At 39.7% G+C, this 17,596-nt stretch overlaps 1 protein-coding gene across 9 annotated transcripts in view; it reads left to right on the forward strand.

The window, feature by feature from the left end:
• Nucleotides 1–17,596, forward strand: part of RTTN (rotatin) — a 121,731-nt gene that overhangs the window by 24,835 nt on the left and 79,300 nt on the right. For 7 of the 9 annotated variants that reach the window (XM_048507845.1, XM_048507852.1, XM_048507851.1 and 4 more), the window contains 7 exons: nt 2,324–2,536; nt 10,110–10,222; nt 10,731–10,857; nt 11,453–11,578; nt 13,772–13,891; nt 15,125–15,261; nt 16,295–16,466. In XM_048507845.1, the coding sequence (XP_048363802.1) occupies nt 2,324–2,536; nt 10,110–10,222; nt 10,731–10,857; nt 11,453–11,578; nt 13,772–13,891; nt 15,125–15,261; nt 16,295–16,466 (1,008 nt within the window). Of the gene's footprint in view, nt 1–2,323; nt 2,537–10,109; nt 10,223–10,730; nt 10,858–11,452; nt 11,579–13,771; nt 13,892–15,124; nt 15,262–16,294; nt 16,467–17,596 lie in introns of those variants that run through there. The other 2 variants (XM_048507846.1, XM_048507854.1) reach the window with 2 other exon arrangements.

Below are 17,596 nucleotides of genomic sequence, written 5' to 3' on the forward strand. Positions count from 1 at the left end.
TGTCTGATAGTCCAGTTATGACTATCTAAAGAAATCTGTCATATTTTATTCTTTGAGTAGATTATGCATGATATTGGTGCAATTTTTGTAAACTAGACTAAATTGAGTAACATTACTGCAATTTTATAAAGGACCAATGAATGTAGGTTTGATAGGCTGCCATCTGGTGGTTAAAGAAAATAGTAATGTTACAGTTTGATTTATTCTTCAGGTACTCTAGTTCAGATTTAGAGTTGTTTCACAGTGTTTCCTCTGTGCTGAAATAAAGGGAATACATTATGTGAAAAAGGCTTTACTTCCAATACAAATGAAATACAAATACAATTCACTCCCTGCTGCACACAAAAAGACAACCAATAAATATTTATGAAATTTATAATAAAGTGTCACAGTACAATTAAACAACAATCACCTAGTGTATAAAGCATTCCAATTACAATAGAACTCAGAACACAGGAAGAAAAGCACATCTCAATTCAAGACAACTTCTCTTAATGTTCTTATCTCATTCTGAACAAGATGCTGAGAAACAAGTATAATTAGTCCAATAGTAAACAAGACTCTGGAAGCCAAGCAGAAGCACCTTTCACAATAAAAAGTCTGCTTTCAAGAATTTTTCTTCAAGGCACAAAGCCACCTTATCAACATAGCTTGAGTTGAATCACATTCCTATGCCTTCTTGAGTTTGAAGCTTGTGGCATTGCTGCTAGAAATATATAGGAATGTGACAAGTCACTTTGGTTATCATGATGGTTTACACTTACAGCTTCAAACTCAAGAAAGCATAGGAATGTGATTCAGCTCAAGCAACGTTGATAAGGAGACTGCGTCTTGAAGAAAAATCCTTGAAAGCAGACTTTTTATTGCGAAAACTGCTTGTACTTGGCTTTCAGAGTCTTGTTTACTATTGGACTAATAATACTTGACTCTCAGCGTCTTGTTCAGAATGAGATTAGAATATTACGAGTTCTCTTGAATTGAGATGTGCTTTTCTTCCTGTGTTCTGAGTTCTATTGTAATTGGAATGCTTTGTAACTAGGTGATTATTGTTTTTAATTGCGCTGTGACACTTTATTGTAAATTTCATAAATATTTATTGGCTGTCTTTTTGTGTGCAGCAGGGAGTGAATTGCATTTGTATTTCATTTGTACTTGCCACTCCCAGGTTTGGTGTTTTCTTTACTTCCTGTACAGCCATGCTGTTATCTGTACAAATAAAGCTTTTGATATAGTTTTATAATTAGTTAAACAATTATTGTCCTTTACCAATGTGGTTGGATGCTGTTTTCAGAGTAGCTGCATGAGCGCTTCGTTGTATTGATACATCTCATCCTTGCTAAACCAAAGTCTTGAGCAGTCACCGTGGTTAAATTAGCAGGCAGACACTTTAAGCCACTCCTGGATGAAAAATGATTTATATAGATCAAGTTCAGTTTGGACTTGGTCTGGTTTTGGGACTGAAACTGTTATGGCCAGCCTGATTTGGAAATCTTTCACTGGGAGATAGGGAGATTCTCCTCAACATATCACAAACTTTCAGTATGGTCATCTGGAAAGGCTATCATGATGAAAATGGAACCCACTGTACTCCAGTGGTTTCTGCCCTGCTGCTTGTAGATGCGATACTAGCATCTGCAGCTCCAAAGGTACTAGTACTTTCCAGCTTTGCCTTCCATGAGGATTCCTTTCAGTAAAGTAAGGATTTTGGCATGGTTATCTGTAGTAATAACAAAGTTCAATTAGTGTAATAAAGAGGGGGGTTAAGGTCTTAGATAATTTGGAACTAAGGTATCTTCATACTGCTTTGTCCTTTATGAATTATACCAAAGTTGAGTGCTTTTACCTTCAGGGCTAGAAAGAAGTTCACTGGAGGTGATTGTACTCTACCAGTGGAATTGTCTCCTCAGGCAGATTTGTCTGGTGCCATCTTTGTTTTATGTGCTGTGTGAAATCTGGTGGTTAATATTTGGTTTTGAGTAGTGATGGATTCTTGTTGCTGTGTTTACTAAATTCTCAAGGCTGCATGTTCTAATTTTATTGCTGTCAATTTATTTTGGTTGCTCTGAACTATTTTATCAGAAATAGAAGCTTATTTTATCATGTTGTATTACAAACAATCTCATGCTGTTGGATCATTTATTTCTTTTTAATGTTATACACATGTCTATCAGATCTGCAAATCAATGTTCATAGGGTTTGTTCTTTGAGGGAACTGTGTATGGATTAAATGGCAGGCGAATTATCAAAAGTTAAAAATCAACAGCTAGTATTTATATTGTGTTTTCATACCTTTCCCCCATTGTTTTCTATTTTTTTCCTTTAGGCTAACATTGTTTTACCAGAAAGTTTACTGGCTGCTTTATTTGTACTTTCTGTGGACATGCCTTTCTCTCTCGAATATCCAAGTATTCATGATTCAGTCACAGCCTATTTGGAGCAAATAAATTCGGAGAACTACAGTATTTATAAGCAAGCTTCAGAACTTGCCTATTCAATTGAATGCACCTGTAACTTTATGCTGGATGTTGACAAAGAGGTAGGAAACTTCTTCTAAGTCTGGTAACTCTGAAATGATTCAGCCCTGAATATTTGTAAGCATAATCTTCATGGTATTGCATACAGTTAGGGAAAAGGGGATCCTTAGGGTTATGCAGAGTGATCCTTAATCTCTCAGGACAAAGAAAAGTCCTGTCTTTCCAGGGAAAGACTAGAAACAGACAGCAACCTTAATGGTTGAGTCGTTGATCTAAAGGGTTGAGGCATCAGCTTAATGTTCCAAGTTCGGGAGTGCCTTCAAGGGGGAAGTTAGCTGATGAAATTACAGCTATAGAACAATAATGCAAATGAGGTGGTTGTTAAAAGTATTAGTCAGAGGAAGAAGCATTGAGCTAGGATAACACTGGTCAGGTTAGTACATTAGTACATCCATTGTCTCCACAGGGATGTATGGTCCAGGGCTGGAAATGGGAACGTTTTCCAGGGCAAGGCCATTGTGTTCACTTACTTGTGTAAAGAAGAGTGTGTGAGAGAGGCATTATGCAAAACTGATTTAGAGGGGGACAAGTTCAGACATAGTTCTAATTTCTTGTGGCTACACTGTTTTGGCACTGCATTGCTGGGCAAATTACTTCAGGGTTGGAGACTCCGGACAGTCCAAATCACTCAATTTTTACACACGAATCTGCACGCGGATTCGGACGGACATTCGGACGAAAGCAGAAATAATCTGAGCTGTCCTGGTTCCTAACAGATCCTAATCCATGGGATTCGGATTACCAGTCAATTCCGAATGGCGTTTTATTTTTGGTGTTTTTCACATTTCCGGCCTGCAGGGGAGACATTTTAAAACATATCAGCACTACTCTTTCCAGGGTATATCATCAGGAGACTGTCCTGGATGATAGCCCTCCAAGTTTGGTGCATTTTGTTTAGGGGGCCAAGGGGCCAAAGTTATGGACCCCCCAAAAGTGGGTGTCCCTATCCCCCATTCTTTCCAATCGGGAACTAAGGAGATGAGGGCTACCCTTTTGAGGTGGGTCTTCCATAATCTTTGGCCCCTGAACCGGGGAACTGCACCAGTCCAGAGGGTATCATCAGGACAGGTCTCCTTGATGATACACTGAAATATTATATTACCATTACATCTACAAATGCACTTACTCAGGCAGTTGAAATTTGCAGAATTTAATAGTTGTTCTGCAGTGACTTAGCTGCAATTGCTGTCAATAGGGAATCTTTAGGTGGGGGGCTGTGGAGTGCACATTTTTTCATGGTAAACTCCATTAAAATTTTCAGGGGTATCTTCAGGAGAGTCTCCTGGATGACAATCTCATCCAGGTTTGGGGAACTTCACTTCAGGGGAAGTGGGAGATGGGCCCTACCCCTTTGGGTCCCCATAGAATTAAAACGCCCTGAAGCAAAATTCCCTAAACCTGGATGGTGTCATCCAGAGACTCTCCTGAAGATAAATTCTGAAAGTTTTGTGACCATACCTTCAGAAATGTGCACCCTCACAGCCCCTCTACCAGAAATTCCCATTGACAGCAATACAGCTAAGTCACTGCAGAACAAAGAATCTTAGGCAAATTTCTGTTTTGCAGGACGATTTTGAGATGTATTAACTAAATTATGGGTATCATCAGGTGACTGTCCTGATGTTGCCCACCAAGTTTGGTGCAGTTTGGTTCAGGTATGGACCCCTCGTGGGTGCAACTATCCCCATTGTTTCCAATGGGGAGCTGATAGGGATGGGGCTACACCTTGAGAGTCCATAACTTTGGCTCCCTGAATTGAAACTGCACTAACTTTGGGGTATCATCAGGACAGTCTCCTGATGTTACCCTGAAAGTTTGGTGTCACTAGCTTTAAAATGCTGGTTTCGTGTGAAACAATCACCACTCACTCCAGCAGGCTTCATGTGCAGGAGCAGTGAAACATGAAAACCGGAATTTTTAAAGCTAGGGTGGCACTGTTCTCAGGGTGGCCGAGACTGTCCTGATGACACCCCTTGTGCTTGGTGTGTTTAATTAGGGGGCCAAAGTTATGGACCCTCAAAGGGGCCCTCTATCCCATTGTTCTCCAATGACAGCTAAGGAGAAGGTGGCTACCATTTTGAGGGTCCATAACTTTGGCCCCCCCCTAAACCAAACTGCAACTAAGCGTGGGGTGTCATCCAGGACAGGTCTCCTGATGATACCTCTCTGATATTTCTAGGAACTGCTGATATGTTCTAAAAATGTGCTCCCCTGTAGGTAACCCCCCCCAAAAATTTTGCCCAAAGGTTCCTTTTTCTGCTAGTGACTTCTGCATTTGCTGTCAATCAATGGAATTTCTGGTGGAGGGAGCTGGGTGCACATTTATCATGGTACATGTCATAATCAAAATGTTCAGGGTATCTTCTCAGGAGAGTCTTTGGATGACACCATCCAGGCTTGAGGAACTTTTAACTTATGTGGGGGGGCAGTGGGGAGATGGACCCTACCCATAAACATTGAACCCCTTTGAAGCTAACCTTGGTCACCAAACCCACGGATGGTGTCAAGAAGAGAGACTCTCCTGAAGACACCCTGAAAAGTTTTCAGTAGGGTTTGGCCCATGAGAAATGTGCACTCCATAGCCCCTCCCACAGAATTCTTCCTATTGGCTGCAATGTGGAGCCAAAATAGCCACTACAGAGCATAGAATCTGGGGAAATTTCTTTGGGTGACTGTGAGGGGTGCAGTTTTAGAGCTACTGTCACCAAAATTTTGGGGTATCATAATAAAGAGTATGCTGTCCCTATGATAGCTCCCCAAGTTTCTCAGTGAAGTTTGTCTAGGGGTCCAACGTTATGGACTCCTTCAAAAAAGTGTAGCCCCCCCATCTCCTGTTAGCTCTCATTGGAAACAATGGGGGATGGGGGGGGCACCCCTTTGAGGGTTGGACAATAACTTTGGTTCCCCTAGAACCAAACTGCACTAAACTTGGGGAGAGAATCATCAGGACAGTCTCCAGAAAGATATCCCTTGAGAAATTTTGGTGCCGCTTATCGCTTTAAAATTAAGGCCCCTGCGGAGGCCAAAAACGTGTAAAAAACACCCAAAATCTCAAAAGTAATAAATAATAAACGGGATTCAATTTTTTCGATTTACCCAAATTTTCGGGTATATCCGAATTGGCTATTTTTCGGATTCGGGCATACAAATAATTTTATGCCCCAAAATACCCAAATCCGAATTTTACCGAATTTTTTTAGTATTGACCAACCCTACCAAGTACCCCAAGGTTTGACTGAGATGAGTAGAGACACCATTGTCCTCCAAAAACAGTTCCCTTAGGCCACAGTAGGTCAGCCTGGCAACACTTCCACCTTGTCTGAAAGACAGAAGTTGTAATTCAACATGGTAAAAGGAAGAAAACTTTTGTGGGACAGTAATGTACATTAAACACCTGAGTACATTTTTGTCAAGTGGTTTTAAGGTGACAACTTGTCAAGAAAGAAGCCATCTTAGAGGAGAATTCCAGTAAACTTTCATCTTATTGCATTCTGACTGCTCCATAGGTAATAGTCAACCTCTCCTCAGTCAAACAGGTACTTATCAAGACCTGTTAATTAACTCACACAGTTCAGCTGTGAATCTGGTATGAGAGGGGGTGCTTGCTTCTGTCCAGAAAGTTCTGGGGTGATTGGTTGAGGAAGGTCAGGAGGTTATGGCCGACAATTTCTATATAGTTTAGCCTATGATGAAGAGGACCTTACCTGGATAACCTCACTTGATCTCATCAGGCTTCATTTTGTGTGAATTACTGGGAAATGACTTGAACCAACCCATGCTAAAGTTGGTTATGTTATCACTCCAAGGCTGGGTCAGCCTTGACACACCTATGTTTTATTACACATATTCTGTAAATGTATTTTTACAAAATGTATGCAGAGGAAACAAATACTATCAGCAGCATTAGTCACTGAAAATTCTTCAGTCATAGTTGCTATTTGTGTTTGAGGAGGTGAAAGACTTCTGACCATTCTGAATCTTTTCTATTTCATAGAATGTATGTATTTTGGAGTAGAAGGAAGAGTTATGAATAGTTTTTTGAGGGGAAATATTTTGACTCAGTGAATATGTGGGTTTTGCCAGCTGTAATTAAAAGCATCTTGAGGTCCTTTACATTTCAAACATGGTCACTGGTAGAAAAATTATTAGTGTTACTAGTTACTGTAGTGACTCATTGCAAAGTAGTGCTGACATACATATGGCCTGCCTACTGTTGTATGGCATCAGCCAGTTTGACTGGAGGGATAGGGAGGACTTGATCAAGGTATTTGGGAGAGCTATTCATTACTCCACAATACTGCATCAATAGACCCAGGGTTATTGGTCTCCAGATGAACCTAGAGTTCTTCTGGAATAACATATTCTCTCCAGACTATAGAGATCAGTTCCCCTGGAAAAATGGCAGCTTTGGATGGACACTATCGCATCACATCATTGTTGACCTCACTCCATTCTCTAAATCCTACCCTCCCTAGACTCAAATGTCTCAAATTTTCCAGTCAGGAGTTTGCAACGGTTCTCTTATTTGACCTCTCCTTCCCCATTCCCACCCTCCCTTTCCCCCACTTCCCCTTCCCTTCCAACCCTTCAGCCTTCCTTTTTCCTTTCCATGCCTGTTTTCCCCCTAAACTTATGGCCATCCATCAACAGCTTGCGACTCTGCATGCTGGGCATGCATGGCTTCTCTGATACTGGAAACAATAGCATCATCTGAGAACCATGATGGGAGGAAAGACTCACAGTTTATTTCACCCAGAATGTAATTCTAGGGCAAGAAAACAACTCTGTGGATAAATCAGGACTTTCAGAAGGGCGTCTCACCTCAGAAGGGTGGGTCAGGGAGTGAGAAGGAACTCCATTTATTCCAGTGACCACAACCTCTCCTCCTATTAAGGCACACTGAATTACATCAACCTCGGCTGTGAGAAAGAAAACATTGGCAGTAGTATAACTGTCGAAGTCATGAAGATGGCTAATTTCCAGTGAGTATCAACAAGATGAACACGATAAGAAGGACATCTTGTTAACACTCTGTGTTCTAGCCAGCAAAAAATTTAAATTCTGCTAAAAGATAAGTGCAATTTTCTCTTTGTTCCTGTTATGGAAGTACAGGATTTAAACGGGATCACCATTTTGGAATCACTAAAATTTTGAAATAGAGATTTTTTTTGACAAACAAAAAAGCTGCTTTAAAGTGTGGAAGGAGAAAGTCTAAAAGCGAGCAATCTATAAAGCCACTGAAGAAATAAAATTTAACCTATGAACGAAGTTTAAAGTGGTAATTTGCAATGGTGTAATCTTTGGAGGAAGGAAGAGAGAACTTTTGTTGAGAGACAGATGGAGATACAAAGGACATGGAGGAATCTAGTGGTAAAACTGCATTATGGCCCAAAAGAGTCGGAGCTATGTCAAAGTCAAAAGTCCAGATTCATTGGAGAAAACTGAATTAATGTTAATATCCATACAGAAAAAAGTAATGGTTATGAAACAGAAGATCAAGCACATTGATGGAGTTATGGCAGATATTAAAAAATTAAGAAATGGAATTAAAGGGCTTAATGTAAACTTTGAAAGGTGTCAGAGAACTCAAGAAAATCTCTTGAGGTTAAAATTGAGTTCACCAGAAGGAGATATATTACCAAGCAGACAGAATACTTTGGTTGGAGATGAAACAGAGAGAATGTGCATTGTGGATCCGTGCTGTGCTGGAGAGAGATGAGAAAAATCTCAAAAAGGATTTTATTTCAGAGCTGGCGAAATTAATGTCTATATCTTATTGGAGAAACTGAGGCTATGGTGGAGAAAATCTATTGCATAAAGTATGTAGCAGCTAAAAACAAGAAGCTATCCAAGACTGTGTGTTCTACATGACACAGAGATCTTTCAAAGAGGAGGTTCTTGGCAATCATTACAAGAAAAAGATGCAATTTTTGGGTTAAGAACTAATAAAGGAAGTCTAAAAGGAAATTTTTACTGAATCAAAAGGACTATGAGTTCGTTACAGATGCTCTGAAGAAGAATGTATCCTTCCGTTGGTTCCCAATAGAAGAACTTAGTTTTACCTTCAATGGAACTTATCAGAAGATCACTGATGTCCAGGACGAAAGGAAGTTCTTCAGTAAGAACAAAAAAGATCTCTGGAGAACTTAAAAACCTTTCCTATTTTCTTTTTCTCACTAGCCTTCTTTCTGATTAGAGGGTATTAATTACCAAAAGTTTAATTCAAGGAAAGTTAGATAAATATGATAAGCTAAGTGAAGGGACCTATAATAATTATGAATATTTGAACAATGTGAAAATGGTTTGATATATTATAAAGGCACATAACTGTTAGAGGGAAATAAAATATATGTATAAATGGTTAAAATATAATTAAATAAGAAAAACTGATATAAAAGTAAGAGGCTTGTTTTACATTAGAATGAAATATTCAAGGTGAAGACAAGATGGGGGCTTGAGTAGATTTTATGTTTATATAGCGTTTTTCTATGGTTTCTTTTATCTTTTTTTACTTTCTTTTTTATGTTCTTAGATGGATTATTAACTGTGTTTCGGGGATGAAGGGTGGCACTGTGTATTTTTCTTATTTTTTTCCCTTTGTTTTCTTCAATATGTAGGGTGGCAGGTCCACCATCTTTGTAGTAAGGTAGATTAAAAAATGATTCATAAAAGAAGCGAGCTATGATCAGGGTACCATTATTTTTGTTACTATTTAAGGGTTTATTTATTAATGGGCTATTTATGATTTTCATTGTAATCTTGATGTTAGCTACCCTCAGCCTGACTTTAGTCAAGAGGGGCCGAGTAGAAATATAGTAATAAAAACTAAAACTCTACCCATCCCATACTGTACAGCCTAGTAAAATTACTTTGTTGTGTGAGTAGGATTGTGTGTGTGCTGATCAGTTCTTGTACTTTTTGATACGATGACCCACAAGTCCAAATTTACTCAGTATAGTGACCCACTTAAAGTAAAATTAAAGTAAAAGTCATTTACAAATTAATTAAAGCTGCAGAAGCTTTTGATTCAGATTTGCAGCCTGTGCCACCAGCAGCAGTGGCGTAGGAGGTTAAGAGCTTGTGTATCTAATCTGGAGGAACCGGGTTTGATTCCCAGCTCTGCCGCCTAAGCTGTGGAGGCTTATCTGGGGAATTCAGATTAGCCTGTGCACTCCCACACACACCAGCTGGGTGATCTTGGGCTAGTCACAGCTTCTCGGAGCTCTCTCAGCCCCACCTACCTCACAGGGTGTTTGTTGTGAGGGGGGAAGGGCAAGGAGATTGTAAGCCCCTTTGAGTCTCCTGCAGGAGAGAAAGGGGGGATATAAATCCAAACTCTTCTTCTTCTTCTTCTTCTTTTTGGATCAGCACCCATATATTGGGAAACAGTGATCTGGGGCAAGTTCAGTGGGACTTTTGGCAAGGCTGGTGGATGTGTGAGGGTAATATTCCTTATAACAGAAGATGTTTTGTGTTGAACATTTGTGTGGCTGTGACAGTATTCTTGGATTATGATAGGTTGCCTGCATCACATTGGTCTGGTCTGATGGTGTTTCTCTGTATTGGCTGTTTTAGGGAGAAATGAATGTTTTTGATTTACTGGAGCTGGCAGAACAAGCCCTTAAAAGTCTCCCTTATCACCAGTACTTTCCCCTACTCCAAAAATTTATCAAAATTTGCTCCAACCTGTAAGTATGATACTCTTCCTAACGTGAGAAAATATTTTCTTTAGGTGAGAACCTCATGTCAGATGGAAAATGGGAGTCCAGTTGGTGCTTGTAGTCAGACGTATAAAATTTGTACACATGTACAAATGCTTCATTAGGAACAAACAATTCTGATTGTTTTGTGTAGCACCATCTGTTGAACATGGTTTTACATAGTTGCATAAAGAAAATTCAGGCCCCTGCCTCTAGGAACTGGAAAACTAGAACTGGACTGAAGAGGAGACAACAGATTGAAGAATAGCCATAGTGGCCAGAATACTTCAGTCCAATCCTAACTGTTTGTAAGAAACAGGTGTCATAGATCCCAATGGTTCATACTACTTGGTAAGTGGACTTGGAACTGAAGTCATAAATAGCAATACAAGTTACGACTAATAAAACAAAAGAGCAGATAACTAAATAAATTATGAAAGCGCTTGCACCCCCAGTGAAATCTGTGTTTAAAGTATTGTATTATTTCTGGTTGCAGATGGAAGTCCACTCAAGCTAGCCAATTCCTACATTCCGAGAGCCGGAAGTTGCTCCTCCATCTGTTGTGCCATCCACTGCTGAATATAAGAAGCCAAGCCTATAGCTGCTGTCTCAAGCTGGTTAAGGTTAATATTTAAAGAGGCTTGTTCAGAATCAGTATTCCTCATTAACTGTGCATTCATTTGCTTTTGCATTTAATATTGTTACAAGAGAACAATCTTTGAGAAAAGCTGCCTCAGTAACATTGGGCTACTGGGACATTCCAGGATTTGCTACTTAAAATTGAGCTTGTTCAGTTGTAAATTTTTGTCCCTTGATTTGTAACTGCCAGTCAAAAGAGGGTGTGTTTAATGGACTGCATTCTTTCTTGTGTTGTTCAGCTTGATTTGCAGTTCGCTCTCAGTCAATATAAAGGGTTTTTCACTTGGGGTAGAAAAATAGGTCTGGCATAGAGAGACAGTGTGATGGAGTTTTTGATTGGGATTAGGATTTGCATTCTTGATTGGGTGTCGGAACTTACTTGATGATCTTGGGCCTGTCTACTTTTTTTCATCCTTGCATAGCTTGTTTAGTGGAAGACCCTTTCCACCCCATGAGCTTCTTGAAAGAAATTGTAAGATGTTCATAAAGTGTCATAGCAGGTACACTCAATCCATGGATCATTAAGGCAGTACTAGTTACAAAATTGACTTGATAGCATGAATATCTTTTCCCCCTCAGGACTGCTTAGGCATTCATAATATTGCTAAGCCTCCATCGTCAGTCTGCCATGCAATACATTTCTTGCTTCATCCTAGAGTTCTGTATGAAATCTGTAGTTTTGGCCTCCAAGACTCCCAGCATGAGGTATGTTTTTTTGTTCATTACAACTGAGTTGACCTGTATGTTAAAAGGAATTATTTTCTTTAAAGGAAAAATTGTTACAGGCAGTATAGGGAGAAGGCTATTAAGAAAGAGCTGGAATAACATTCTGATGGAACTACTGTTTCACCACAGGAGAGCTGTGACACTCTTCTGCCCCCAGTACCATTCAGGAGACTAAGGCCCTTTCAAACTGCTCTTATAGTGCATCTGAATGGTCAGTTGCTAACAGATGTCCTTTCAGATACACCTGTTTTGGCTTTTTTTTTTAACCTTTTCAGACAAAGCTGTTTGTGTCCCATTTGCATCCCGGGGCTAAGTTGTTTTTATACTGAAAACTGCTTTCTCCCATGTTCAGTTTTTTCCTTACGCTTCTGAATCATGGCAGTGTGCTTTTTTAAATGTCAGGAGTGTTTCCAAAGGGCTGCTTTCTCCCCTGCTTTTTTTGTGGCATGTTCTTCTTCAGATTTTTTTTTAATGTTCTAAGCTTAACGCTATGGCACTATATGCATTCGAATGGTGGTGATATAGCAATTTAGTGCACTTGGATGCATTGCTATGGTGCTATAATGCTAACATTCAAAAAAGCTGGAAACAATGTTTTGTGAAAAAAGGAAGGGGGGAAAGTTCGGCTTTGTTTGAAATGGCTGGAGTGCTTCAGAGCACTTTAGAGACAGCTCATTAATGGATTGAAAAGAGATTTATGAAATGCATGTCTGTGTATCAATTTATTCGGGATGAGACCAACACGGATTAGAAAGGTAATCTGAAAGAGACCTAAGATGGAGGAAGGGGCCTGACAATTCCACCCTTTGCTTTTCTTTAGCAGTGCAGCAGCAGTGGTGTAGTGATTAAGAGCAGGTGTACTCTAATCTGGAGGAGCCAGGTTTGATTCCCCGCTCTGCTGGCTGAGCTGTGGAGGCTTATCTGGGGAATTCATAACGCATAACAGCTGAGTGACCTTGGGGTAGTCACAGTTCTTCCGAGCTCTCTCAGCTCCACCTACCTCACAGGTGCTTGTTGTGAGGGGGGAACAAAAGGAGTTTGAGTCTCCTATAGGAGAGAAAGGGGAGATATAAATCCAACTCTTCTTCTTTACTCCCAGCAGTTGAGGGGTTTCAGGGAGAGCAGTAAAGACAAAAAGAATCCATGAAACACTAATTCAGGCCAATATATGTGTGCCTTTTACTCTGTTAGAGACTGAAAGCAGTTTGTCTTTAAACATTGTTGCTTGTTGTTTGTGACAAGCAAAAAAGCCAGGTTAATTCATCTAGAGACTTGTGCAGTACTAGAGGTGGTATAGGGACAAGGGCAAATTGGGGGTAATGATGGAAAGAAACTAGAAACTTTCTGTTTACCACTGAACTGCTTTCCCTGAAACGTCTGCTAGCCTCAAACTTTCTGTCTAAACTGTAGTTTAGGAAAGAGTTGCTGACTGCCATTTAAGTACTCTTTGTTCCTTGGCCTTCAGCAGAAGTTTCTAAAACCTTTTGAAACTTATTTTCAGTCTCAAAGCTGAGATTTCTTATGGGGAGCAACTCTGTTCTCAGCAAGAAGCTTGGAACATGAAAACACAGAAGTATTGCAGCTCGGCTGAAATATATTCCTATAATGCTCCTATTGCTCTGTGGGGAACAAGCAAAGACAGCCTTCTACCTCTGCTGTTTTTCCCTCACCTTGCTTGCTGTGAATGTATTATCTGAAGCTTTTTAGTCGGGGTGCAGGGTGGCTATTTAACTCACTTGCATTTTATTCCTAGAAACACTAGCAGAAATTACTCATAAACTCGTTTCAGAGAACTAGACTAGTTCCGCTGAAATGGTCCCTCTTTAATTGATGCCTGGAGACGAAAAATGATTTGGAAACGTTTGAAAACCTCATTCTCCATCTAAATATAAAATAGAGTTCCTAAAGCTGTTCAGTGGGGGTGAGGGGAGGCTATGTTTGTCCGTCCTTGTCACTCATGTACCATATGCAATGCTTATATTCTTGTTGAAGATTATTTGTTGCAAACAGGCAGGAGGCTCATTAAAATATTTCGCCACAGCCATTGTTTTCTTTCAAACTACAAGAACAATTGTGTGTGCAGTCCTGAGGCACAGCCCAATTTCTGTTTCTGACATCAACAAATTGGTTGGGCTGCTCTTTATTGCTCTCTCTTAACTCCTCTCGTTAAAGCAGGTATCCTCGGCTGCCACGTTGATGCTGATGTATCTTCTTCAGGGCCGATTGATGATGGCACCAATGACCTGGAACAAGTTTATTGAGGCCCTCTATCCTGTTGTTCCAATTCTTCAGGTAATCTCAGGTTTTTGAAGCACAGTTTATCTTGAAATACGCTTAATTGCTTTGCCAAGAGGAACAGCCCTGCCATCCCACAATGGGAGGAAATATATGGTTATGGTAACCAAGCAAATAAGGGGGAGAAGAGTAATCAGTGTAATTTGCAGGTGTTATGGGGGAACACTGGAGAGCTACATAGCATTCGGTTTCTTAGACTGGGACATGCCACAGGTGAATTTTTTTCTAAACTATTTGTTCTTCCTAATTATTCTTAATTCTTGCTGATGACATCTGATGTGAGGAGTCATGATTTTCTTGTTTTTCTTGAAGTTTTGTGAGTCATTACTTGAACTTATTGCTTAAATATTATCCACATAAGTTTCCTTACTACTTTACAGCTATGATAATGTTAGAGAGAGTTTATAATAGTTCTAAACCAAAACAAGTTTTGCAGTATTCTGTCAGTCTGTGATGTAGATCCTTCCCCACTTATGGATGGGTTTTGCATTCTCTTGCTGACATGTAAAAATGCAAGTGGATAAGTTATGGTCGGGTTGGGAATGTGTTCCCGTTTAGAGTTGCTCACTTTACTTGATGCAGTCAGCTTAGCTGGGTCAGAAAGTTGGTAAGGCTGTGTATTCCAGATATACATCTCATTGGAACTAAAGCTGTGCAGATTTATAACAACCACATCCAAATATGGATGTTTTCTTGTTGTATCATGTTGTCTTAAATGGGCTATATCTCCCAATTCTTCCCCAGTGTGTCTTGCACAAGTAGAATTTTGTTGGTGCAAAGCTTTTGATTCATTTTCACTGACAGTCCATGAAGTGTTAGCTCAGTCTGATCAATCAGGAAATGTTAGATCAAACATTGAATAGGCAGGAAAGCAGTTATTTTAAAGGATTAAATGGTCATGTGTATTTGGAATGACTATCTGTAGTGAAAAAAGATCACCACAAAAATTCAATGTGGCACTAGTTCCGTGGTGGCGAACCTTTGGCACTCCAATTGGCCATGCTGGCAGGGGCTGATGGGAATTGTAGTCCATAACATCTGGAGTGCCAAAGGCTCGCCACCACTGCAGTAGTTGATAGTGGTGCCAGTGTATATGTTTCGGCAGACCATAGATTAGATTTGGCCTGTGATTTTTCCAGTTGATAATTACTGTGATAGAATTTGATTTGTTCAGGAAATATTAACACATAGCATGCAACTCCATGAAGTAATTTTTTGTACATTTATTAGGGGTATGCAGACACAGAAGAACCTCTGGGTAATTGCATCCTTGCATTGAGTGAAACAAATGATGAAAATGAAGGGATTCTCCCAAGAACTACTCGGCTTAGGGCTTCCCTGCGTCTTCTGTTCTCAAAAAAACCACTGTGAGTAAACATGAGAACTCACTGTAAAGGATAGGTTGGTAACTTAGAAATGTCTTGGCCAGTATTTTGAAGAGAGTTCTAAATGCAAAGTATTTTTTCTTCTCATAAAGGTGCTAACATTTACAAAATCAAATAGTGCTGCTAAGATGCTGAACATATGAAATTGGATACAGGTAGCTACAGCTGACATACCTGTGACTTGAGAATTGGTTTTCAAACTTTTGGGGTGGGACTCAGAATTGGACTTTGGCAGTCTCCCAGGTGGGTTGCAAGGCCATTAAAAATGGAAATAAACAGGGTGGAGGAAATAAACAGAGTGGAAACAAAATTTCTGGAAAATGTGGCCTCAAATTTGGGGTTATTTCTGCATAAATTTTGAAATAGTCTATTTCTTAGACTGAAAGGGGCAAAGTAGTGTGAAGCTAGATTGCAGGTGGATCCTAAAAGGTGCAGTAAGCTTACAAATGGTTCCCATTTCAATGAGTCTGTAGTTGATGAAGTCCTGATTGATAGAGTAACAAGGATTGACATCTGGGAAACAGGAATAAGAGAGCAGTGAAAGAGGTTAACTGCACACAAGAGACTGAAGATACAAATAAGGAACTTAAGTGATGCAGTTGGAGCAATTAGAACAACTTATGCTGCATCAGCAATCAAACTACTTGGTGTAATTTATTGACATTCTGTGGTATCTGTAAGTATGAACTAAGTGATTTTTCAGAATAGATGAAATTTCTTCAAAGAATTGTACTTTAGATAGCTATTGTATGACACTGATGGTGGGTACTTTTGGACAAGTCATCTTCCTTTTGACCCAGATGTCAATCCTTCATCAGGAAGGATTTATCATAGTCTTGCGTAAGATGCTAGAAGATAAAGCAGACATGGTTTTTGAAGCAGACAGAATGCTAAAACAATTTATTTTATGCAGAAGAGGTAGGTTATGTAAAGGGCATTCTGTTTTGTGTGTGTGAAAACTTCATTAAAGTACAGTCACTGTTTCTATGGTAAAGCTGACACCTTGCTTTCTCAGGGTTCGTTCCATGGCACTAAAACACCTCATGTTCCATCTTACTGTTGAAGAAGGTGCTAACCAGAAGCGCCCATTGTTGAATGGTGGTGTCCTCTCCAGTGTTCCTAATCTCTTTATTGTTGAAAAACCTATTCAGCTGAAGTTGGATGAAGCTAAAGAGTCAGTGTTCAAGGTAAACAAAAGCAATTGTATCATGTAAATAGGAATAGAATTCATGGTTCTACTCCAGCTTTAACTAAACATAACAATTGAAAATGTTATGCACACATTTTCAGTTGGAACACGTTAAGAATTTTTAAAGAATAAATTTCCCAGTGTATGTTGACTAATTAAATATACTTAAAATATACTCTGATATGATCCTGTAGAAAGACCACAGGTTTTGTTTCAGATACTGTATTTAAGTTAGTTATGGGTTTCCATAGATAGCCTTGGCAAAGTTGATTTTTAATGCTGAATGACTGAATCTAGCTGAATAGGAAACTAATTATGACAGATTTCCTTTTGTTTTATTTATTTTTTCCCAAACCAACCATCATTATCACCCCTGAGGCTTTTGAGTCGCTTGTTTTTTCTGCTCTACACTTAAGATTGTTGGGGGATCCCCCCCAAACCCGCTCTTTTTTAATCTAAGTTAGAATATGGCTCAATAGAGGCTTAATGAAATGAAAACTCTAAACTGACTGTTGTGTGCATGGTCTGTTTTAGCGCCTAATACCCTGTTTCCCTGAAAATAAGACATCCCCTGAAAATAAGACGTAGTAGAGGTTTTGCTGAAGTGCTAAATATAAAGCATCCCCCGAAAGTAAGACGTAGCAAAGTTTTTGTTTGGAAGCATGCCTGTCGACCAGAGCAGGCAGCTGTGGAGCAGAAAAATAAGACATCCCCTGAAAATAAGACATAGCGCATCTTTGGGAGCAAAAATTAATATAAGACACTGTCTTATTTTCAGGAAAATAGGGTATTTCGCCCTCGTCTGTGGCTGCCGTCTTCAGAGGCATGTCACGATAAGATGTGTTTCTTTTCCTGACTCAATGTGGAGTGATTCATGTGGCGGCTATCTGGTTTGTCCTCCTCTCAGATGGGAGGGAATGTGGTGCATTTGCAACTGTCCAGGTGGAGTTCATTTGCAGTTGCATTTGTATGTGTTCTGGTGCGTGAGGCATATTTGCAAGTGTCCCAAGTGGAGTTCATTTGCAGTTGCATTCATATTCATCCTGGTGGTTTGAATGTGTATGATTCATCTCAGAAACTAAAGTGAGGTGAGATGGTAGTGGGCAGAAGAGGAGTTTAGAGTATATA

This window comes from Sphaerodactylus townsendi, linkage group LG09 (genome assembly GCF_021028975.2).
Source record: "Sphaerodactylus townsendi isolate TG3544 linkage group LG09, MPM_Stown_v2.3, whole genome shotgun sequence".
Lineage (NCBI taxonomy): Eukaryota > Metazoa > Chordata > Lepidosauria > Squamata > Sphaerodactylidae > Sphaerodactylus > Sphaerodactylus townsendi.